Source organism: Podarcis gaigeae, assembly GCF_964106915.1.
Source record: "Podarcis gaigeae genome assembly, chromosome: 14".
Taxonomy (NCBI): Eukaryota; Metazoa; Chordata; class Lepidosauria; order Squamata; family Lacertidae; genus Podarcis; species Podarcis gaigeae.
Window position 1 is genome coordinate 7064112 of NC_139690.1, and position 24106 is coordinate 7088217.

The window sequence follows — 24106 nt, forward strand, 5'->3', positions numbered from 1 at the left end:
CTCACACCGAGGCCCCTTCATCATCCCAGTTTTTCAGCAGCTTGTGCTGCCACTGTTGTTGTTTTTTAAACTGCAAACGTATCTATTAATTGTGCTCCACTTTGCCCACATTTGCAGGCCAAAAAAGTGAGTTTGGCTTTAGTTGCTCTGTTTATTTATTTTCATGCATGAATCACTTCCTGTACAACACCTCAAAGTTACATATGCAGTAGGTAACATATATTTAAAATAAAACAATTCCAGTTTCAAATTCATTACAAAGCCTTAATTAGGAGAGCTGTTTCTTGTCCCTTTTGCATTTTGTAGGTGCCAGAGTCCAACTAACCACCCTTAATGAGAGGAGCAGCTGCTTCCTCTTAGGAGTACAATGGCTGTCAGAAAATCTGTACTTCCCTAATGAACAAGTCGTCTTCTCTTGAAATCTAGGGGGAACTGCCACCCGATCCACAGTAGGGTCATCAGTTGCAACTGGATCAGCTGTGTGGTGTTGTGGCTGGAGGATCAGAATTGAACTGGGGAGAGCTGGGTTCAAATCCCCACTTGTGAAGCTCCCAGTGTGGTTTTGGGTTGGTTGGCCAGTCATCTTATCTTACCTACAGGGTTGCTCTGGGAAGAGGGATCACTGGACGGTATGCCTGAGCACGTTGAAGGGGTAAATATATAAGACCCCTCCTTAAGAATTGAATAAGACCTAAGGGGTCCCTCAGCCTCTCCCAATCAAATGGGCTCAAAATTTAATGTGTTACATAGATCTGGATTGTGCTTCAGGCATAATTGGCATGGACCTTCCTCCATTTTGCAGTCTCCATTGCCCAGGCAATGCCATTGGCCTGGGATGATACGGTGCCAGCAAAGCCTCAGCTGGAACTTCCTTTGATTATTGCCTTCGGGATCCTGTGAGTCATTCCTTTAGCCATTTACTGCTATCATTTAAATTTCATTTACAGATTACACTTGCACTCCAGTGTCCTGTTTCAGGCAGAAGACCATGCTGGGGGGGTTGGTTGGGGGGCACAGCTGGGCCCTGGTTCCAGAGAAGCCAAATCCATCCAGGGTCTAATGAGCAGAGCCAGAGTCCAGAAAAGCAAGTCAGTGGACAGGTGTCTTGTACTCCAAAATGTGTAGTCAGATCATAGTGGAATGCTAGGTCTCAAACACACAGAGCAGAGAAGTACTTATCAGCACCATGGAGAGCTCTAGCTAAACTGAGCCCAAAGGAAGGTTTTGGCTTATGGCCCCAGTATGGTCTCTATTAATCTTAAAAGGGACCTGATTGCTTTAGGGCAGCGGTTCTCAACCTGTGGGTTCCCAGATGTTGTTGGACTACAACTCCCATCATCCCTGAGCTCCGGCCTTGCTAGCTTGGGGTGATGGGAGTTGTAGTTTAACAACATCTGGGGACCCACAGGTTGAGAAAGGCTGCTTTGGGGGCTTTTGACTGCACCAACATGAGTGGGGATGTGGCATTATATGGCTTTGGAGCTTGCGCCCCTGGCATCTGTGGATGGCAGTGGTGAAGGGCAGTCGGGGGTCTGGCTTCATGGAACTACCTCCTGGTGACATGCGTTCTCAGGAGGTAGGGGTGCTGGTGACTTTGTCATACTTGCTTTATATAGAACATACATGAGGTGTTTTGGTGTCACATTAATCCCATGTTATAGACATAGGTAACCAAGGCTCGAATTCAGCCTTCTCGGAATCATGTGTCACTTCCTAACTGCAGTGGGTGTCTAATAAGGGGTTAACATGCTCCCCTTCTCCTCTTCTATCTCTCTGACTTCATTCAGGCCATGTGCAGCTGTCAGATATGGTCTTTGTATCCATAAGGAGGAAGAAAGGTCATCTTGCTCTCTGGAAATTACACAGAGTGCCTATTGGTGTTTGCTGCTCTGCCCTTGCTAACTGTTGACACTAGTCTCCTGGCTGACCCCATCTATGTCGGTGTCTCTAAGAGATATTCCCCACTGCCATATGGTGCTCTACTCACTTCAGAGTCCTAATTTCAGGGCCTCTGGAATTAATTCTTTAATCTGCTCTCCAAAAATTGTAATGAAGACGCTGACATTTAATCAGTATAACAGCAAGAGCTTACTACACATCAGACCCCAACTCTACATTTCTGTAACCTCCCTACCTTTTAAAAACTACACCACCAGATTACCAAGTGCCCCAGTACCAGGACTGAGCCACGGACCAGAAGAGCCTTACAGGTCACTTCCAGCTGTGATTTCCCAGCCGTCCTTTGATCTGTGCCACTGCATGAGGCTTTCAGCATCTCTCAAATGACACAGTGCAGCTATTGAGTTCCTCTGGAGATGTGGAGCAACCTTGAGCAGGTTTCACCTGGGAATATTTGCATTCTGTTCCCTCGCAGAGAAGTCAAAATGAACACAATCACTCTAGACTTCATTAATGCTTTTCTTGCAAGCTTTGGTGGGAAAATGGTTTTGACGAATTAGATTTGAAGCTGCTCAGAAGTCTTGCTGAGCTTGTAACACAACTTAAATTAAGTTATAGCTACAAGTGATAAGCCGTGCTTGCTAATTTACAATTATATTTATTCACTTTGTTCCCAGAAGCTTCTGAATGCTTTCACTAGTCTAAGATAGATTTGCCTGTTTACCAAATGCTCCTGACTTTCAAAAGGTGTGCTTAGCTGTGTTGCAGCCTGAATAGAATTATGATCTGCTAAGAGCAGCAAAACAATGAGATTTACCCTCCCCCTCCTCTCCTCCTTCTCCTGAGGTGACCCATTCAGGCTCTGAGGTGGATTCCTGGAAGGACAGTCTTCCGAACCTCAGCTTAGTCCATGTGCCTCTTGCTCCCCTTGGCAGCTCAGACTATTATCACAGTGTGACAGCAGGCCAGCAAAAAGTTTATACAGTGGTACCTTGGTTCTCAAACGCCTTGGTTCTCAGACAACTTGGAACTCAAATACTGCAAACCTGGAAGTAAGTTTTCCAGTTTGCGAACTTTTTTCAGAAGTCAAACATGCTCTGCTTTGAGTGTTATGCTGAGGTCTGTCTGTTTTTGCTATTTATTTTGCATTTTTGTGGCTCTTTGTGTGTGTGTGTGTGTGTGTGTGTGTGTGTGTGACTGTGTGGAACCCAGTTGATTGATTGTGTGACTGCAGTATATTGTTTATTGCTTTCATTTTAGATCTTGTTAGATAGTAAAATTCAAGTTAAATTGCTGTTTTTGGGGTTGTTTTTAAAAGTCTGGAATAGATTAATCAATTTTGCATTACTTTCTATGGGAAAGCGTGCCTTGGTTTTGGAACGCTTTGGTTTTGGAATGGACTTCTGGAATGGATTAAGTTTTAGAATCAAGGTACCACGGTATAGAGATGTAGATGTTAGGATTTCTTTCTCATCTTGTTTGTTTCCCGTACAATATATGTTGGTATATATGCACTAGAGGCTATGAATGTTGCCTTCTCCCAGGTTCCCCCACGAATTTCCCTGCAAATTGTTGGGCACCTCCTCCACTGCGGTGCTTCTTTCTCTATTGCCCCAGAAGTTCTTATTCCTAAAAGCTGGCTCAGTTCTTAGAGCGTATCAGTGACTGGGGAAAACAGTTGTGCTGGGTGCAGATACTGGGAAAGAGAAGGAAGAGGAAGGGTTTCATATTTGTTTCATTTCTGGTTTGACATACATTCCCATTTATTTTGTTAAATCTTAAGACATTTGGGATTGGGAGGGCTTAGTATCCAAACTAAGAAAATGTGACCTCGGCATAGACAGAGCAGCTGAAAGAAAGTTAGCTAGAGTGTTACTGTTCTTCTCTTTTTTCTTTTAGCTGCCACCAGTTGTGACAACTGCACAACACCTGCAGACCTCCAAGAAGGAAAAGACACCGCTGAGAGGCAGGTCTTGGAAGAGTCGGAAAATCCAGGTGAGAGAATCCCAGGTGCTTGCCTGGTGCAGCCGTGTGAGAAAGCAGGCAAGGCAGAGGGGTCAAGGCAATGTGCTTTCCTTTGGGACAGTGCCTGCATCTGGCCAATTGTCTCTGAAGAATCTGGAGCCCCTTTCATCCAGGTCCAGGCAGGGCAAAGCTGATAGAAGAAGTTTCCCATAAGAATTCGTGATAGACTCAAGATGAGAAGCTGGATGGACCAGATAGGGATCTCTTCTTTCCCAGAAAAAAGGACCAGGGTGCTGTTCAACTATCAATCATTCTGCTCTTGAGAAAATTTAATGGGAAACAGTATTGTTGCATTTCCCTTTTTCTCCAGATCAGCAACTACTATATTTCTCCTTCTCTCTCTTCTCACATCCATCTTTGGATAGATGCCAAGTTCTCCCCATTGTTTCATCTCTTGTCACATGTCCTGCATATGTCCATTTTAACTTCCCACTACATCTGCAACTTTTGATCTTTGTCATATCCATTTATTATCTTTTCTATCTTTTAATGATCTTTCTTAGCTGGCCTGTTCTATGGCACGCTGTGCCGTTCTTAAGCTGTTCACGTTTCTCTGTGTCATGGTCCAGCTCTCTGCTCCATCACAGATAAAATGCACATATCAAACACTTTAGCTTTGAAATCTAAGGTTATATTTTTATTTTTTTGATATAAAGCTAAATTTTCCAACAGGTGCTCGTGATTATTTTAGCCTCCTATTTATTTCTGCTGTTTGCACTTCTCTTCCCAATGCGATCTTTTTCCTAATAGTATTTTCCTAATATTTTAATAGAGGGGGGAATCTCCTGGAGCATCCTGTGGACCGATATATATTTGTGCACAAAGTACTGAAGTTATGACATGTCCCTCCTTCGACCCAGTCGGCCAGGACTGTATTCCGGAGAATTTGCAGAGTGCTGTCTCTCACTCACAAAAGGGCTAAGCAGCCTTGTCCATCCATTCCCTCCCCCCTGCCCTCCTACCACCAATATATTTTCTTCTCCTACATCTTTGTGTGCCAATCTGTGAACCATAAGCTGAGTTCTGTCAGCTTAGTTAAAAGCTCCCCAAATCTTGCCACGCATGTGTGCTGCTGAGAGGGCAGCTGCCGAGCGGCCTGATCCTTCCCCAAGGAGCACTGCTGAGATTTAATTTTCAGTGAAAGGGTGCAGCAGCCTGAAATCCATGTCAGGTCCCTGAAGTCATCTCAGACCCCACCTCAGGCTGCGGGCTACACGATTGGATTTCAGAGCGTAGGATTCTCCAGGAGGGAGGTGAAAAGGAGCCAGCCACCATTTACCTGCTCTGAGCTGGGCTTGGTTTCTAGCACCGCCCAGGAATGCAGGAGGAACAACTCTTCTTGTGCAATAATAATAATAATAATAATAATAATAATAATAATAATAATATATTTATACCCCGCCCATCCGGCTAGGTTTCCCCAGCCACTCTGGGTGGCTTCCAACCGAATATTAAAAACAATACAGTGGTACCTCGGGTTAAGAACTTAATTCGTTCTGGAGGTCTGTTCTTAACCTGAAACTGTTCTTAACCTGAAGCACCACTTTAGCTAAGGGGGCCTCCCGCTGCCGTTGCACGATTTCTGTTCTCATCCTGAAGCAAAGTTCTTAACCGGAGGTAATATTTCTGGGTTAGCGGAGTCTGTAACCTGAAGTGTATGTAACCTGAAGTGTATGTAACCCGAGGTACCACTGTACAGTGTCAGACATTAAAAACATCCCTAAACAGTTGTCTTTTAAAAGTAAAATAGTTGTTTATTGCCTTGACATCTGCTGGGAGGGTGTTCCACAGGGCGGGCGCCACTACCGAGAAGCCCCTCTGCCTGGTTTCCTGTAACCTCACTTCTTGCAATGAGGGAACCGCCAGAAGGCCCTTGGCGCTGGACCTCAGTGTCCAGGCTGGACGATGGGGGTGGAGACGCTCCTTCAGGTATACTGGACCGAGGCCGTTTGGGGCTTTTAAGTTAAAGAAGGGCAGAAGCTTCTTCTGAGACTGGCTCAAAAACAATAAAAGTCAGCAATTTCAGTAACAAAAAGAGCATATCCCGTGGCCTCGTTTGGTTGTAACAATGGACAGCCTGCAGTTGCAAATACTCTCCATGATCTGTTTCGCTTTGAAGGAAATGTATATTCTGGCTTTTGATTGTTTCTGCCATTAGCTCCCATGAAATGGAGCCCATTCTCCCCTCTCTCAGAGATGTGCAGCTTGAAATCCAAGAGGTGTCAGGCCAGCAGCAGAGGAGTTAAGGGAGATTTCGCCCACAGGCAGAGGTGCGCCAGAGAATATGTTTACTGCTACAGCCTCTCCGCTGCATCTGAGAGCTCTGCCTGGCTTGCTCTCTTTGCAATCATGAATTTCCCCAGCCTTGGCCTCTGTCCATTCCTGCATTTTAAAGAACTTTCCTCCTCCTCCTCGGTCAGGAAACCTCCAGAGAGTTTTCTACGGGGCTCGTTGCTTCCCACTGAGAATTTGTAGCTTGGTTGTCATGGCGACGTCGTATTTCTCCAAGAATTGCTCATATTGATCCGTGGACAGGCGTAAATGGACAGGCGAGAGTGAAGAATAGAGAGGGCGGCTGGGAGTCCTCTAATGTGGCCAGAGGTTATGGGGCTGGAAATCAGCTCATAGCCAGCATCTAGAGAGAGAGAGAGAGAAAGGGACAGCTTCATTTCATTTCAGAGTTTTGTTTTCACACTTTGTGCGATTGTCGACTTTCCCCGTTGACTGGGCGGGGGCGGGGGGGGGAGGGATGACGACTTGTTAGTCGCCTTGTCAAGCCAGATCTTCAGCGCTTGCCCTGACACAGCTGTCAGCCTCCCCTTGCCGGGCAGTTTGGGGACCCGCAACAAAGACCCGGGGACATGAATTATTTATTGCCGCTTGTAGGGATGGAATTATGTGATAAGAAATCGAGACACTTCTGACAGAAGCCCTTGTTTGAAAAGAGAGGTCTGGAGAGAGGAGCCCGGGTCCTTCTTGATGCCTGCCTCTTAATCTGTGGGCAAGCAAAGTGCCAGGAAGATGGGAAGGGTGCCCAACAGGGGCTGCCCATCTTGCTTCACTGCCGGAGGTGAAACGGGAACTTGCCAACCCCCCTCTGACTCCTGTGCCAAAGCCGTGCTTTCCAGGGTGGCGTAGTGCGACTCATGCCACACGTTGGCGATTAATATACACAGAACAATAATTATACATACTTTATCAACCTTCTGAGAAAAATACAAAACATTAAACAAAGCCACAAAGACTTGCGAACTACCCAGCCTAAAATGATGTCTGGTTTCAATAGATTTTTCAAATGCTTCACTCAGTCTTTTAGATAAGTTCATGAAGATACAAACGAAAGGTAAGTTCAGTGATATTCACAATACTGAGAGATGCTAGTAGAATTGTAGATAGATGTTGATAAAGTTGTGGACAATGAAGTTGCAGACGACAGGGTGCCGGCGTTTTGCACCTGTTTCGCCCTGGCAGTCCAAGTAATCAAAAGGCCGCTGTTCACCCCCCATGGGGCACTTTAAATGGGGCTTGCAGGGAGCACACTCCCAAGGTAGTTTCCCGGGCTTCTTCAGTGGTCTAATCTCAAAGTTTTTATACATATATTTATATTCAATCTTATAGAGAATACTCTTTCTTAGCTTAAGCTTAAGAGACTGATTTGCTTCCAGGGTGGCGTGGCTGAAGCTTCTGGGTGCCCTGCCGTGCTATGGGAGAAGTGAGGAGAAGCAGCAGCCAGGATTAGATCTCTGCTGAACCCACCACCACCATTTATCTTTGCTTCTCTGGATGTGGCAGGGCAGTGTCCCTGCAGGATTCCACCACTGGAGGTGGCTGCTTCAGTCCATATAAGGCCAGCTCTGATGCCAAAATCTCTTTGCCCTCAATAGCAAAGCTTGGCTAAATGAGAAGTTACCTTAACCAACCAACAGTACCTGGTTGGCCGCTGGGTGCTGACTAGCAAGCTGCGTGTTTTACTGCCCCATGGCTGAGCTGATCCTCATTGCAGGGTCACCTGAGCCTCACATGCCTCCCCTCTCCTCCACAGGGGCCTCATCCAGATCATCATCCCAGATGTGGAGCTCCCTCAGGGGCCACCCCAAAGCAGCCACTCCTTCCCCAAGCATCCTTTCAGGCTGAGCACCTAAACAGCTGGCGCCTTCACCTGACAGGGCAATGACAGGAAGGGGTGCCATAAACTGGGCCACCTCAGTTGCTGTGAGTTGCTGTCCCCTGAGTTGCTGCCAGTAGAGTAAGCATCAAGGTGGCATGTTGCTGGGGCTGCCAGGGCCCCGATTCACACCCCACTAGGCAGTGCCTGAAGGTGTTGCCACCCAGGGGCATTGCGATCCTGCCAACCTGTTTGCATTTGGCAGGAAAGGGCATGTCCACCATTAGCCTTCAACAGGTGGCTGTGATGTCAGTGCCTTCCCTCCACTGCCAATAATAATACAGTGCTACCTCGGGTTAAGAACTTAATTTGTTCTGGAGGTCCGTTCTTAACCTGAAACTGTTCTTAACCTGAAGCACCACTTTAGCTAATGGGGCCTCCCGCTGCTGCCCGATTTCTGTTCTCATCCTGAAGCAAAGTTCTGAACCTGAGGTAAAATTTCTGGGTTAGTGGAGTCTGTAACCTGAAGTGTATGTAACCCGAGGTACCACTGTAACAACAACAACAACAGTTTATTTCTACCTCACCCATCTGGCTGGGTTTCCCCAGCTACTCTGGGCAGCTTTCAACAGAACATTAAAAAGCAGAATAAAACTTCAAACATTAAAAACTTCCCTAAACAGAGCTGACTTCAGATGTCTTCTAAAAGTCAGATAGTTGTTTATTTCCTTGACATCTGATGGGAGGGTGTTCCACAGGGCAGGCAGCACTACCAAGAAGGCCCTCTGCCTGGTTCCCTGTAACCTCACTTCTCACAGTGAGGGAACTGCCAGAAGGCCCTTGGAGCTGGACCTCAGTGTCCGGGCTGAACGATGGGTTCCAAAGCAAGGAATTGCAAGTGAGGAGCAGGCTGTGTTCCATTCCGGCCCTGCTTGTGGGCTTCATCCCTTAGGGGCATCTGGTTGGGGCAGACTGAAGCAGCCATCTTGGGTGGTGGAATCTTATGGGGTGGCACCCATCCCTTCCCAGCTGCTGCGGCCAGAATTGCAAGGCATCAACAGCTTCCACCAAAATCTTGTGGAGCTATCTCAAGTCTTCCACAAGATCTCACAAGAGTTCCATGAGATCTCATTGGAAGCCTTCTCCGCCACCGTGTGATGCTGGTGAGGTTTTGGTGTTGCACGTGGCACCTTCTCATTTCACCTCAGGTGGTGGAACGGGATGGTCCACCTCTAGAACTAGGTGTGACGCTCAGATCAGCTGCTTGCAAAACTGAACAACACCCAACCCCAAAGAATAGGTCCTATGCAGGCAGCAGCAAGGCCCCAAGGACTGGTTAGCCTTCTGGGCTGATGCTGTTTGGTCCTTATGCAAAACTGGAAGAAAACATGCCTCATTTATTTATATAATGCTTTATACCCCACCTTTCTAATGTATATGCATGATTTGTGACGGCTCGCAATAATTGAAATCATAATATCAAAGGCAAGACACAGCAAAACACAGCAAAGGCAGATAAGAACATGATCTTCAGATAAAGCATTATCTGCCTAGGAAGGCAATAGCCTTCTGGAACAAAAAGGTCTCCACTAGCCAGTAGAAGACAACCGTGATCCAAGGTGTCCAGAACTCCACTGTGGGACACAGAGGAGACCCCCTCCATGTTAACTTTAATGAGTTGGCAGGCTGGTTAGGGGAGAGGGAGACCCTCAAAGGACCTTGCTTTGGAAATGTTGGTCAACAAGCAAGAAGGCATTAATGGGCTGAAAGGGGCATGTCTTGCAAACAAAAAGCAGGCATGACACATTTTAGGAATGGCAGGAGAAGGAGTTCCTTCCAAGGAGAATTGGCATGACAGCTTGGACCTTGCAAGGCCAGCTGAAGCCTTTGAACCAAATGAACTGGCGCAAGAGCAGAGATGGAGGGGTATTCAGTATAAACTCATGGAAGTTAATTCCATGGAAATAGAATTTCCCTGGTCAGAGGCAGTATAAACCCAAGTGCCAGGGGCAGGGCGAAAATCAGGGGTTGGTCATCATCACCTTCAGGCCTTGCACTTAAGCTTCAGTGGGAAGCATCTGAGTGGCCACTGTGAACAACAAAATTCTGGGCTAGGCTGACCATTCATCTTATGGCTGTTAGCCACAGTGGGGTCTATCCAAGGTCCCCCTAGTGGCATCTGACTACTCTCTGGGCGATGATGGACCTTTGGTCTGATTCAACAGGGGGCACTTCTCTGTTATTATATATCAATGCTCTTTTATGTTTTCATTTTCGTGTGTTAAGCTCTTCAGAAATGGCCAGCCTTACCCATGGCTTTTTAAAAAAATAACAATGAAAACATCATCACTACCTTTCCCTTGTTGTAAGCCTATCAGCCAAGCAGACAATTCACATGACATTTGAATAATTTGAGGAATGCATAAGGAATGTATCGAGCTGGCATTTCAGTTTGTCACACCCAGGGATTTTGCACAGCATCCAACCAAGCTTGAACAATGCATTTGAAACAATAGCCAGATTTTGGTAAATAATGTGCGCCGACCACATAAAGTCAAATGATAATTTGATCTATTGGTATTATCTAGCTTTTCTGTGGAGTTTCTGATAATCCAGATAATGTGTCTGCCATCCATCTGTTGGGCTTTGAAATCAATTTGGTCGAGCAAGAAATTAATCCAGGATTTATCTGTGATCCTGACCCATCAGATCCCATAGGCTACAGTAAAGCAATTAAAAAGTTGAGGAGTCTATTAACCATTGTCCCACCCTTTTGCCACGTACCACTCCATTCACCATTATGTGGCTTTTTGCCTCTGCAGGTGACCTAATTTCAGGTCTTGACCTCTAGAGTGAGGGGGAAATATTCACACACAAACACTTCTTAAGCTGGACTTTCCTTGCCCCTCCATTTTCTAGGTATATGAGAGGTGAAAAGTTGCACAGATACCAGTCTGTGGTATGGAGGTGTGTGTGTGTGTGTGTGTGTGTGTGTGTGTGTGTGTTGTTTTGGGCCACAACGCTGTAAAATTTATGCAAGGCTTAATTTCTGCAGATGTTTGTTAAAGGTTATGAAAATGTGTTGTTCTAAAGTCAAGTGGCTCTGTGTGCTGCATGTGCATGGGAACCTTCTAAAAACATGCAAAATGGATGAGAAGATTTTAAAAAATGTGGCATTTTTGTTTTGCAGATGAGAAGAAATCGCATCCTTGGCTGTTCAAGGTGTGTTCTTGCAAACTGTGTTAGAGGTCGGTCACACCCTCCTAAGGAAGGCAGAAGATGGAGAATTGTAGCAAAAGTGGAAATTCACGCTGTGTGGCTGCCTATTTCTTGGGCTTTGCATTAACCATATTTCATGGCACCTTCTGATCCTTCCATGCCTCCACTTCCTATCCCTCTCCCCATTATTACATTTACCTTAAATTACCAGGGCAGAGTTCCTGTTTCTGCTGAGGACAACATGTACTATTTTTCTCCCCATTTACTTTCAACTTTTCATTATTTAGGCACCCCACTCCCCCTTTTAAAAAGGCAATGGTGAGACAGTGCTAAAATGTTTGAACCACATGACAATGCAAAAGTGTTTATCTGAGTTTACCACACACACAAAAAAGGGTTTTCAGTGTGAGCTGCTTTAGATCATTATGTTTTCCCCCCAAAAGGCATAAAAATAAAAACAGAATTTCAAGGAGAACATCAGTGTCATTGGAAACCTTGGAGATGTCTTGTGAGAAATGCAGTTTCAGAACCAACACCTGATTCTGCATGTTTTTTTAATAAAGGTATCTGTATTAATCTAATATACAGAAATAAATTTGTTAGGTTTTTAAGGTGCCATAAGACTTTGTTATTTATAAAGGTCACCGATTATGCATTCACATTTCCTCTATCTTCATAGCAACCACCCTGTTTCAGAATCTGCTGTTTTTAAAACTTTGAGTAACTGGGCAGCCTGTCCTTCTGAATATCAGTTGCAGTTGTGGGGCCTCATGGGGGGGGGGCAAGTGCAGATCTTGAACTCGTGGCACTTCTTATTGGCTTTTCTTGGGGCATCTGGGAGCTGACCCAGCTGCCAGCCTGATCTTTGAAGAAAGATTCGATACAGAAGTTTGACTTGAGTTTAAATAAAGTATTGTTGCAAAAGCTGTGTGCCACCCCTTCTCTCTGCTAGATTCTTGGGGGTACCAGACACTCACCCAGGATCTTTGTTCCTTTGGAGAATTGAGACACGGCGGAGACTGTTGTAGCTTTAATAATTATGGTTTATTCACCTTTAGTCCTCATGGAGGAAGTCCAAATCTTACAGCATTGTCATTTCAAGAGGAACTTGTCCCCCGCAACAGTGCAGCCCTCGAGTCCCGGGCATCTCTCATGGCCAGCCTGCAGCCAGCCTGCCCAAGATGGATCCCAGTCCTCCTTCTTCCTTCCTCTTCCCAGAACATCTTGCTAAAAAACTCTCGTTTCCTGTCACCCCAGACCCAGTTAACCTGGCAACCTTCCAACCCTGTCTCTGTTCATACCTCAGGGCAAGGGGGAAAGGACAGTTCTCTTGCACTGCCAATGGCTTTCAGTGGCCCTCTATTGTTTCTTAATGGTCCTAGTTTGGCCAGGTCACTTTGCATAGGCTAGCTCAAGAATTCCTCTGCAGCTTGTATTTCTCCCTTCACACCCCAAATAATCAAAATCCTACCATTTATTAATTTCTAGGTTTAGGGAGGTTTCCCCTCACCTGTAACGGTATATTTTGAGGGCATTCAATGGAGTGCTAAGGAGATTGCTCCAGCACAAACATTTCTTCTCCCCTCTCCTCCCCTAATGTACTGTTCTGGGGTTTCTTCTAAGCCCCCCTCAAAGCCAATTTAGGTGGGGCAGAAGTGGGAAAGGGTGGGAAACCTCATTGTGCTATCAGAAGTCCTTCTATGGGCTGGTGAGGTCATTTGACTGGTGAGGTCATTTAGTTGAATTCGGGCCCTGGTCTCTGACCAATGCAATGCATAATATATGAAAAGTGCAATTCCATTCCAAAGGCAGTCCTTCCCTGGTGCTCAGAATCCATCAGGCCTGGCAGTGGCCAAGTCACAACTGGCAGGTGTCCACAGTGTTCTTGGGCGTCATGGAAATAATTACATTGATGCAACATCATGTTTCACAGCTTGCTTTTAATTTTACATCCCAGCCATTTGGCAACAATGCTTTGGAATGCTTCCTGCAGAGGTGGCCCAGCTCCAGCCACTGCAGGGGGCTGCCATAATTCAGGGCTGTGTGTGAGCTTTCTGTGCACCCGAGAAAAGTAGGCAGGTTGCCCGGCTGCAGCAACAGCAACCTCAAGAATCAAGAGAGAGGTGCAGGTCATAGCTGCTGGTCATAAGATGAGGGCAAAAGTGGCCGAGACCAGACCCCATTGGCTAATGAGTGTCTGAATGCTACGTATCAGGAATTCATTGCTACCTTATTACCAGCTCAGTGTGTTTGTTCTTTGTCCTAACTAATAGATGCTGTAAATGTTTGATTCATGTTACCTTTTAATATGAGAATGTTAGGAAATGTTCCTGAACATAATCTCAACCAGATTGATTTCCTATGAAAAATTAATAGCTGACTAGAGGACAGTAATATGGGGTGGGGAGAACATCAGCCCTCATTATATCCAGGCTTCATCTGATTTTCATCAAGGCCAGAGATCATGTTGCATGTTGTTGCCCTGTTTAGGAAAGGCAAGGAGGTCTCTTATCCACTGGCCAAAGCCCAAAGTGTATACAAAACGCCATTGTGGATCGATGCAGGATGGAACACCAGACTACAAGATTGAAGGGAGGGGAAAGTGGAGCTGAACATTCATGAGGTTGGCATAGGTAAAGGTACAGGGACCCCTGACCATTAGGTCCAGTTGTGGCCAACTCTGGGGTTGCGGCGCTCATCTTGCTTTATTGGCCAAGGGAGCCAGCATACAGCTTCTGGGTCATGTGGCCAGCATGACTAAGCCGCTTCTGGCGAACCAGAGCAGTGCCTGGAAACACCGTTTACCTTCCTGCTGGAGCGGTACCTATTTATCTACTTGCACTTTGACGCGCTTTCGAACTACTAGGTTGGCAGGAGCAGGGACCGAGCAATGGGAGCTCACCCCATCATGGGGATTCGAACTGCTGACCTTCTGATCGGCAAGTCCTAGGCTCTGCGGGTTAACCCACAGCGCAACCCACGTCCTGAGGTTGGCATAGCCAGGAGCAAATACCTTGACTTCAGAACCCAGAGCATTTCTTTGCAATCCAGACAGCAGTTGGTTTTTTTGGTGTGCCTGAAAATGCTTTGGTTCAAAGAATATATTATTAATATGAACCAATCACTAGAGGAGGGAGGTCAAAATAGGACAAGATGGGAGCCAAGCAGCAGAGCACCTGTTCTGCATGCAGATGGACAAAGTTCCTTCCCAAGAAGCATTTCCGGTTGAAAGGCACTCAGGGAAGAGCAGCATATCGGTGGGTAAGGGATCTCCTCTCTGCCTGAGATCCCAGAAAGGCCACTAGAAGACACAAGACAAAAATACTGAGCTGGATGGGCAAAGATTTGAGTAGTGGTGTTTGCCAACACCAGAGGCTCACATGCTGGACATTGGAGATGTGCAGAAGGTGAACAGAGCCCTCTGTACCAGCCCATCTTCCACTACTGAACAGCGGTGGAGCTAGCTACTCAGGCACCCAGAGTGGTGCACATGCCATGCACCTGGGGGGCAGGTTGAGCCACCTAGGGGGGCAATCAACATGGCTATTGGCGCCCATTGGTGGCAATCAGTGCCCAAGGGGGCGGCGTGGCAATCTGCCCAGGGGGGATTTTGTCACCCCCTGCGATGACACCCGGGGCACACTGCCCCCCTTCCTACGCCCCTGCTACTGTAGCCAAGCGGGGCTGTCCTACACTGCCTGCCTGCACAGGGGGGAGCCTGGCTGACCCCCGTGGCCTTTGATCGGCAAATCCCCCCTGACCCCTGTGGCATGCAGAGGAGTGCCAGGGAAGCCACTCTACAGGTCAGCCCTTGCCCACCCACCTCCATCCATTTGCACCAGTTCACCCTCCAAGCAAGGAGAGAGAGAGAGAGTGTGTTCATTGGACGGCCATTCAGAAATGGTGCTGGGGACACAGTGGCGAGGCCAGGTGAGGTTCTGGGGCCCAGAGACCCCTGGCAGCAGGCAGGTTGGGACAGGCTTCCCTGCATGGGGGAACCTGGTTCACGCCCCCTCAAAATTGTGTGTGGGGCCATGGCCCCCCTGCCCCCACTATGCTCCTGGATTTGGACCTGGCATTAAGCCACTTTCTATGCTCTGTGAAGGCCTGGGGAAATCAGGAGGTCATCTTTCTTGGGTCTTGATAGGTGATCAGATGGGGTGCCTTCTAGGTGAGCCTCCCAGAGCCACAACCAGGAAAAAGAAGAAGAGAAGAGTTTGGATTTTATATCCCGCTTTATCACTACCTGAAGGAGTCTCAAAGCGGCTAACATTCTCCTTTCCCTTCCTCCCCACAACAAACACTCTGTGAGGTGAGTGGGGTTGAGAGACTTCAAAGAAGTGTGACTGGCCCAAGGTCACCCAGCAGCTGCATGTGGAGGAGCGGAGACGCGAACCCGGTTCACCAGATTATGAGTCTACCGCTCTTAACTACTACACCACACTTCATTCTGCCCAGCCTCACCTCTAGCAGCAGGTGGACCAGAGGAAGGGGGCTACAACTTCTTCTCTTATATATAAATATGTGTATTGATTTGTTACAAAGAAAATAAAAGTGTAAGCTAACAAACCAAAAGAAAACAAGGGATAAAAAATGTAAACCATAAAGCATCATAGCCTACAAGGATGAAAGTGCAAAGATACAGCACAGCTCCATAGGGATATTAACATATTAGCTCATGCAAAGGTACACTATACAAAGAATGAAAGAACCTACCAGGGTGGACTGGCAGATGAAACTATTGGACTACGCAGAGATGGCAAAATTAACCAGGAAAATCAGAAACCAGGAGGATCAAAACTTCAATAAAGATTGGGACAAATTTATATTATTTGAAAGACCACTGTAAACACTTGAACTCTTTAGCAGGTTTTAAATAAGTCTTGCAATGATACATAGACTTCTGATACAACGGAGGACAATAAATTGGATGGACTTATAATATGCAGTTAAAAAGTTACTCAAAGAACCCACAGAGGGGAGGAGGGAAGTCTTGAGATTTGGAAGAATCTTGTGAATCTTTTATTTTTTATTTTACTATGGATGAATATGAACAAATTTGTAAAACCAAATAAAAATTATTTTAAAAAGAAGAAGGAAGGTATATTAAAATAAGCTTACACTCCATCTGAAAGAGCAGGTTCCAACAAAGGAGGAGTGGCTTTTGAAAGGAACAGACTATGCAGAAATGACAGCAGAATTAAGAGATCAAAAAGATGAACTCTCTGTAGAAGAATAGGGTCCTGTCGTGAACTATTTTTAAAAAATTACAGTCAAATGACATCGCAGGCAAGATTTGAGATAGAAGCAGCGGAAGAAAAATGATAAAATAACTAATAGGGAAACATTTTGTAATGGATAAAGATATAATACAGTGGAAAAGGTTTGAGCAGAAACACTGTGGAGATGGAGGTGGGAGGTTAATTTATGAAGAATGTAATTATTTGATATGAAGATTATTATGAAAATGTTTTGGGGGGAATAAGATTATACGACAAAATTCAGCTACCTTTCTGCAGTCCCAGAGGAGATTTGAAAAGCATATTTGGTACTCTAAGGGAGGGAGGGGGAGAGAGAAAGAAAGAAAGAAAGTAGGGCTTAGACAGTCAATTTCTCAGCAGTGTTACCAGCATCTCAAACTGATGGTGGCTGGAAATACTTAATCAAAAAGAAAGTTGGGTGGAGGATCTACATTTATTTTTATTTTATTTTTGAAGAGCAACTATACCTGGGGGGAGAGGGGGCGTTGCCTCACTCTGTGCTGAGGCTTCTTCTACCCATCATTTTCGCCATACTTTCCCATTATTATCTGGGTGATGGCAGTGACATATTGAGCATACGTGGCAGTGAGAAAATTGATTTCCCGCAACAGAAATGCTTCCAATTTTCCCAGGGCCATAATTTTATGTCCACAACAAAATAAAAGGGTTATTTTCCTTAAGATGAAGGGAACTGAAATCTTTGATAAAAGCCATGGTAAATGTTGTACTTTCAATTGTGAAAACTACAGTTTTCAGGGACGTTGGAGCCTATCTGGTTTGTGAAGAAAAAGCAAACCATACAATTGTGAAAAGATTTGAATCTGTCCTCAGGTATCCGGGCCAATTCACAACTTTTTATATCTGCTAGGTCAACAAATTGAGCAGTGGAAGGGAGGGAGGGAGGGAGGGAGGGAGGGAGGAAGGAAGGAAGGAAGGAAGGAAGGAAGGAAGGAAGGAAGGAAGGAAGGCCAGTCCTCTAGCCAAAGGACATTCAGTTGCCATCACTCTTGTGTGTTGTAAGCTGTACCAGGGTTCGCTTTTCATCAAAAAGCTGTCATGTAGGGTCTTGTGTAATCTTTTAATTTCTTTTTTTAAAATATATTTTTATTAATTTTGACATGAAGTTTCCAAAAAGCATACAACATATTTTCTTATCTTAGTCAGTGTTTTGGACTTCCATCAACCACATCTGAAGATTTTTCAATCTTTATCACTTAATCTGCATTTCATTAATTTCACTATTACTTTTAATAGTCCTTCACTAATAATTCTCTTCATACTTTTCTCTGCAATATTTCACATAGTTCTCCTTACAAAACTTCTTGCAATCCTACTAGCGTAATCTGTTGATTACAATTGCTTTTCAAATAATTCACATATTTACTCCAGTCCTCTGAGAATCTCTGATCCCGCAGCTTTCAAATCCTTCCTGTCATCTTGTCTAATTCCACATAGTCCATTAATTTCATCTGCCATTCCTCTTTTGTCGGTAATTCTTCTTGTATCCATTTCTGTGCCAATAGTATTCTTGCTGCCTTTACTGCATATAAAAACAGTTTATTATCCTGTCTATTAATGTCCTCCCCTACAATGCCAAGTAGAAATGCTTCTGGTTTTTTTAATAAATGTATATTTCAACATCTTTTTCATCTCATTATATATCATTTCCCAGAAGCTTTTCACTTTCTTACATTCCCACCACATATGATAAAAAGATCCTTCTTTTTCTTTACATGTGTAATCTTTTAATTTCTAATGGGGAGGGTATCTGGGAGGTTTGCATCCAGGCTCCCCATTTCCTCAGTAGCATGGATGGGAGAGCTGGGTCCTCCCCTAAGGTACTAAGCTGAGCTCAGTGGCTTTTTCTTCTTCTTTTTAATGTACTGTCTGAAGTGAGCTAGGTTAGCTAATGGCTGTTCTGAGCTGAGGGAGGAGTCCCATTGCACCAGTAGTAACCCTTGTGCTGACAGGTTGAGTTAGTAGAACACTGCCCTTGAAGTTTATTTGAGATTGCTGTGTTCGTTAGTACAGTTTCCTTGCGCATACCTCAGCGGTGTGTTCAAGTTTTCAGCCCACAGGTCATGTTTCATGCTCCGAAGATTGCATGAACCTGCTGCCCTGAATAGCAAGTTGCTTCTTCCGAGAACCCTGCACCAAATGAAGCCAGAGAACGGCAGAGGGAGGCACAAACATTTGGATGCCTTGCTGGAAGTTGTGGAGCAGCTCTGGAGTATCGGAAAGGACATATGGAAGAAAACCGTGTAGCAGCACTGCATCTACCTGAGTCGTCGTCGTCATCATCATCATCATAAATTATTATTTTTTATTCTTTTTACCTAGCTCCCAACAGATTAAAAACATGATAAAACACCAAACATTAAAAACTGTTTACAGGGCTGCCTTCAGATGTCTTCTAAAAGTCAAAAAGTTGTTTATTTGCTTGACATCTGATGGGAGGGCGTTCCACAGGGCGGGTGCCACCACGAAGAACACCCTCTGCCTGGTTCCCTGTAACCTCACTTCTCGCAGTGAGGGAACCACCAGAAGGCCCTCAGCACTGGACCTCAGTGTCCAGGCTGAATGATGGGGGTGGAGACGCTCTTTTTCCTGTGATTTCAAGGCATGGGTCCCCACGGTTTTCCTTTGTTCTGCTGCTTTCCCTGGGAAAACCCTCCACATATTGCTGCATCGGAACAGGTGTCCATCTGCAGAAAACCCAATAACATCTGTCCCAGTTCAGCAGTAGACCATGGGTTACCCCGGGGAAAGTGGCAGGGCAAAAGGAAAACCTTTTGGACCTGTGCCTAAAAATCACTGACAAATGGAAGTGTGGATGAGCCATGTAATGTCATCATCAGCCCACAAACCATTTATTTAAGCACAGAGGTTTACATTTAACTTTCCTTGACTAGCACTGACTTCTTAAGTTCTCCTTCTGGGTGTGGCAAATGACGGCCTCCTTCAGGCTCCACCCACCATCTCCTGAACCCCGTCCCCCTTGCCCAAAGCCCTCCTGGCCATCCTGCCTTGGTGACATCCAGGATCATGATGAATCGTCCCCAACTCTGGCCTCAGATTGTTTTTTAACATTTAATTTAGTTTCTTCCTGTGCTTGGATGAACAGGGCTGCGTTATGGATTTCTGCTCTAATGTACACCAGCAGGTTGGAAGAACAAACCTCAGCAAGCTGTGGAAATTAGAGAGGGTGGATCAATAGAAGGGAAGGTCGTGACCCCACCTCTGATGCTGTGCACTGGCCAGGGATTTTCTGCCCCTTACAAACCTCTGGCTGCACGCTCTCCATATCCAAGTGAACACCTAGCAGGAAAATCACACCCAATGCCACAGCCCCAAACATAAAAGGGCAATTGCACCCATATCGCACCCTTAGCTCTCTTGGTCAATGTGGAGGTGTATTTCTTCTCCTACAAAACTTCAGCGGGTGCAGAATGCTGCAGCGAGGCTCCTCATGGGGTCTCTGCCATGGGAGTATATACACCCAGTGCTTTTCCAGCTGCACTGGCTCCCGGTGGAGTACAGGGTCAGATTTAAGGTGCTGCTTTTGACCTTTAAAGCCCTTCACGGCCTAGGACCCCGTGTCTCCCGGTATGCCCCACAGAGAGCCTCAAGGTCCATATCTAGCAACACCCTAGTGGTCCCGGGCCCTAAGGAAGTTAGATTAGCCTCAACCAGAGCCAGGGCCTTTTCAACACTGGCTCCGGCCTGGTGGAACGCTCTGCCTCATGAGACCAGGGCTCTGCAGGATCTGATTTTTTTCTGCGGCGCCTGTAAGACAGAGTTGTTCCGCCTGGCCTTTGGCTTGGAGCCAATTTGATTCCCTCCCTCTCTTTCTTTTTTCTTTTTCTTTTCTCCTCCTGTGATGAGGCTGCATTTTAATATTTTAATGTTTCAATATTTTAATTGTTGTATTTTAATCTTGTTTTTAAGTTGTATTCATTCAACTTGTTTTTATTATTGCTTGTTAGCCACCCTGACCCCGGCCTTGGCTGGGGCGGGCGGGGTATAAATAAAAATTATTATTATTATTATTACAAACTGAAAGCAGCTTTGCTAGACTATGGTCTGCCTCCACAGTTGGAGGCAACAATGCCAGTTTCTGGAAACCACAGGAAGGGAGAATGTTCCTTAATTTTTAGAAATTAAGTGGTTTTCAGCTGTAATGCTTTAAGAGAATATGGAAAAAAGGTTTAGAAATAGGTTAAAATTTATTGATAAGGATTTGCTGAACTAACAATATGAATTGGAATACAAAAAAGGGAGGTATGAGGAGGTCTGGGAAATAAGTTAATGAAAAATAAGTAATGGAAACCTTATGTGTTTTTAAATATTTTTATTTTTGTATTTTTGTATTTTTGTTATTTTTTCTTTATTCTTTATTCTTTTTATTGTATTATTATTGAAAACTTTAATAAATATTCTTTAAAAAAAAAGGAAGGGAGAATGCTCTTGTGCCCAAATCCTGCTTGCGGGTTTCCCCCAGGCATCTGGGTGGCCACCCCAGGATGGTGGACTAGATGGTCCGCTGGCCTCACCCAGCAGGCTGTTCCTACGTTCTTATGTTAGAGCCTTGCAGCCTCTGGCTGCTGCCACTTGCTATCCTTTTTGAAACCATTCCCTGTGCTGGAACAACAACAGAATCTTGTTCACAGATATGCTCCATAAATATATGCATCAGAGGAAAGGCAGGCATGAAAAACCAGTGCAGGAGTTGCTATTGACTTATCTGCTTCCCTCCTTTTACATCATTAGCAAGACATTACTTGCTGCAAGAGTCATGTCAATGCAATTTACCTCAGGGGTATTCTGTTCTAAGTTCCTTTACTAAGGCCAGGGAAGGAAGACAGACAAATCAGAATGCAGATGGGAAGGTGAGGATTTCATGCCACTTTGAGGGCCTAAAAACAGTAGAAAATACTTACTCAAAGACCGAGGCAAATCATCACATCCTCCAGGCAATTCTGCTTCTACTGAGAAGCAAGGAGGTTGCTTGTGTGGAATGTAATCCATTGGAGCAGTCAAATACAACATTCCTTGTTTCCCTAGAGTGGACACAGACAGGGGGTGTTACTCCAGCCAAGGTAGAATTTCCTGTTCCACCTGGTCTGGAGCATCCTCCCCCTGCATGTGACCAGGTAGGTGGGCGTGACCCTTGCAGACCTAACATAAGGCCCAGTCATGCAGCCATCTTCCTCTCTTGATGCTTTCTCCTCCATTTTGGCCACTGCTCCTGATGCTGTCTGCTGGCTCTCTGCCAGCAGCACACGCGCCCTTCCTTACAAGGATGTAAGCCACACTGTATCACAAGCTAAAGCCTGCCTTCAGGGATCATACTGTGAACTGCATGTGAGTAAACTTTTCATTACTTACAAGGAAGACTCTTGGGTCTTTATTCTTTTAGGAGGGAATCAAAGGGGTCTTACCAGGAATATACTCCCATGCGAGCATGCCAGATTGGTTTGCTTAACTAAAGAGATTCAAACGGATCTGCAACTAGTTTCTTGCTGTGTAAAGGGGAATGAGCTCTGCTTTATATATGTATAACTCACTAGTGTGAGTTAGGAAGGATAATACATACCGATACAGTGGTACCTCTGGTTGCGAACGGGATCCGCAACATGAGCAGAATGCAACCCGCATCTGCGCGTGCGCGGGTCGCGATTCACCAATTCTGTGCATGCGCGTGACGTCATTTTGAGTGTCTGTGCATGCGTGAGCAGCGAAACATGGAAGTACTAACCCTTTCTGGTACTTCCGGGTCACCTCGGGACACAACCTGTAAAGACGTAACCTGAGCCAAACGTAACAAGAGGTATGACTGTATATCCTCTCCTACTGTCCCCAACACTCCCACAGGTTGCCACAAGTGGTGGAGTGTCTGCCTTGTAAGTGGCAAGTCCCAGGTTCAATCCCTGGTATCTCCAGTAGGGATGGGAGAGACTCCTGCCTGAAGCTCTGGAGAGCTGTTGCCCTTCAGTGGACACGATACTGAGCCAGATGGACCAGAGTTCCCAGCCATGGGCTCCTGTTGATGAAGCAGCTTTGGGAGAAGCTCCACCCTCATGGCAGCTAACCTGTGAATGAAGCTAAAAGCTGCGCATCACAAAACTTGGCATTTTTTAAAGTGTTCAAAGGACTCCACTCAACACATTCCAGCTTAAAAGTCTGCTGGTGAATGCAGGTATTTCCCTCACCCAAGTGATTCAGAGATTCAAGAAGTATTTGACTGAGGGAAATTAAGAAGTACCATCTGGTTCAATCAGGTGGTGGGATGGGGAAACTAAGGCTGGTGCCTATCAGTTTGTTGGCTTCAAGCAGCAGAAACTGAGCTGTGGGTCTCAAGGCAGAGGGAGCCTTGGAACTTGCTCGACAGGCTTATTTCATCCAATCTGCATTATGAAATTGATATGGCAAGAGGATGTGCTAATGCAAGGGACTCAACGTGCCGTAAACTCATCTTTTTGGACTGACTTATCTATTGCTAGTTCTTTTTTGGCTGCTCCCAGTTGGAAGGTCCAATTGCTCCTTTGAGTGAGTCTTGAAGAGAAAAGCAATGGCTGCTGGCAGGAAACAGCAGCCCAGTCAAGGAGCTCCTGGTAGGCCAAGCAAGCCCTGCCATGTCATCATAGACACGGGTAGGTGCCAAGTTCTAACTGCAGTCTGCTGCTGCCTTCCGGCAAGTCCATGTTTAGTTTCTTATAGTCCCAACCTGATTTTCCACTGGTCTCTCAGGCTTATTCTTTATGAAACCTTTCCTCACTCTAGCTTTGGAGTGGAAAGTTTCTCTATGCCTACTGATTCCTACTAAATCCTTTGGTCCATACATCACCTAGGTCCTGTCCTGCCTAGCCAGAGGCAAAACGCCGGAGGGTGGTGTGGCAATCACACAGGGTCCCCGGATGTTTCACCGTCTAGTGATCCCTGTGCCACCACTTTATTTCTCGCTGCCACCACCCAGGCCCTACCTGGTACAATGCTGAGTCCAGTCAGGGTTAATTTGGAACATAAACTTCTGTTTATTTATTGCAGTTTAACAAGTGTGTGGTTTCATAAATGGTATCGGTCAATTACAATCATAGGTTGCCTCTCCAGACCTATAACTTCCGCTACCTGCTCTCAATCACTAAACCACCTCTCAGATATTTACTTGTCTTCCTAGCTCCTAACTGTTCCTGACTCAGCTTACAGTGGTACCTCGGGTTAAGTACTTAATTCGTTCCGGAGGTCCGTACTTAACCTGAAACTGTTCTTAACCTGAAGCACCACTTTAGCTAATGGGGCCTCCCGCTGCTGCCGCGCCGCCAGAGCACGATTTCTGTTCTCATTCTGAAGCAAAGTTCTTAACCTGAAGCACTATTTCTGGGTTAGCAGAGTCTGTAACCTGAGGCGTATGTAATCTTAAGTGTATGTAACCTGAGGTACCACTGTATTTCGCTACACTAACTCAACCTACCCAAAGACTCTATCCCAATTCACTCCCACTCCAACCAACCACCCAACTCCCAACGAACTCCTCCTTCGCCCCTCCCAGAGCTGGTTTTATAGTCCCTCTGACTCCACCCCCCCGGGTTCTGATTGG

At 45.7% G+C, this 24106-nt stretch overlaps 1 protein-coding gene across 1 annotated transcript in view; it reads left to right on the top strand.

The window, feature by feature from the left end:
* WDR72 (WD repeat domain 72) overlaps positions 1 to 11762 on the top strand; it is a 73192-nt gene extending 61430 nt beyond the window's left edge. The window contains exons 19-20 of the mRNA XM_083712983.1: positions 3799 to 3894; positions 11220 to 11762. Coding sequence (XP_083569109.1) covers positions 3799 to 3894; positions 11220 to 11275 — 152 coding nt within the window. The 3' untranslated portion in view covers positions 11276 to 11762. The remainder of the gene's footprint in view (positions 1 to 3798; positions 3895 to 11219) is intronic.
* Positions 11763 to 24106: the final 12344 nt, after the last annotated feature.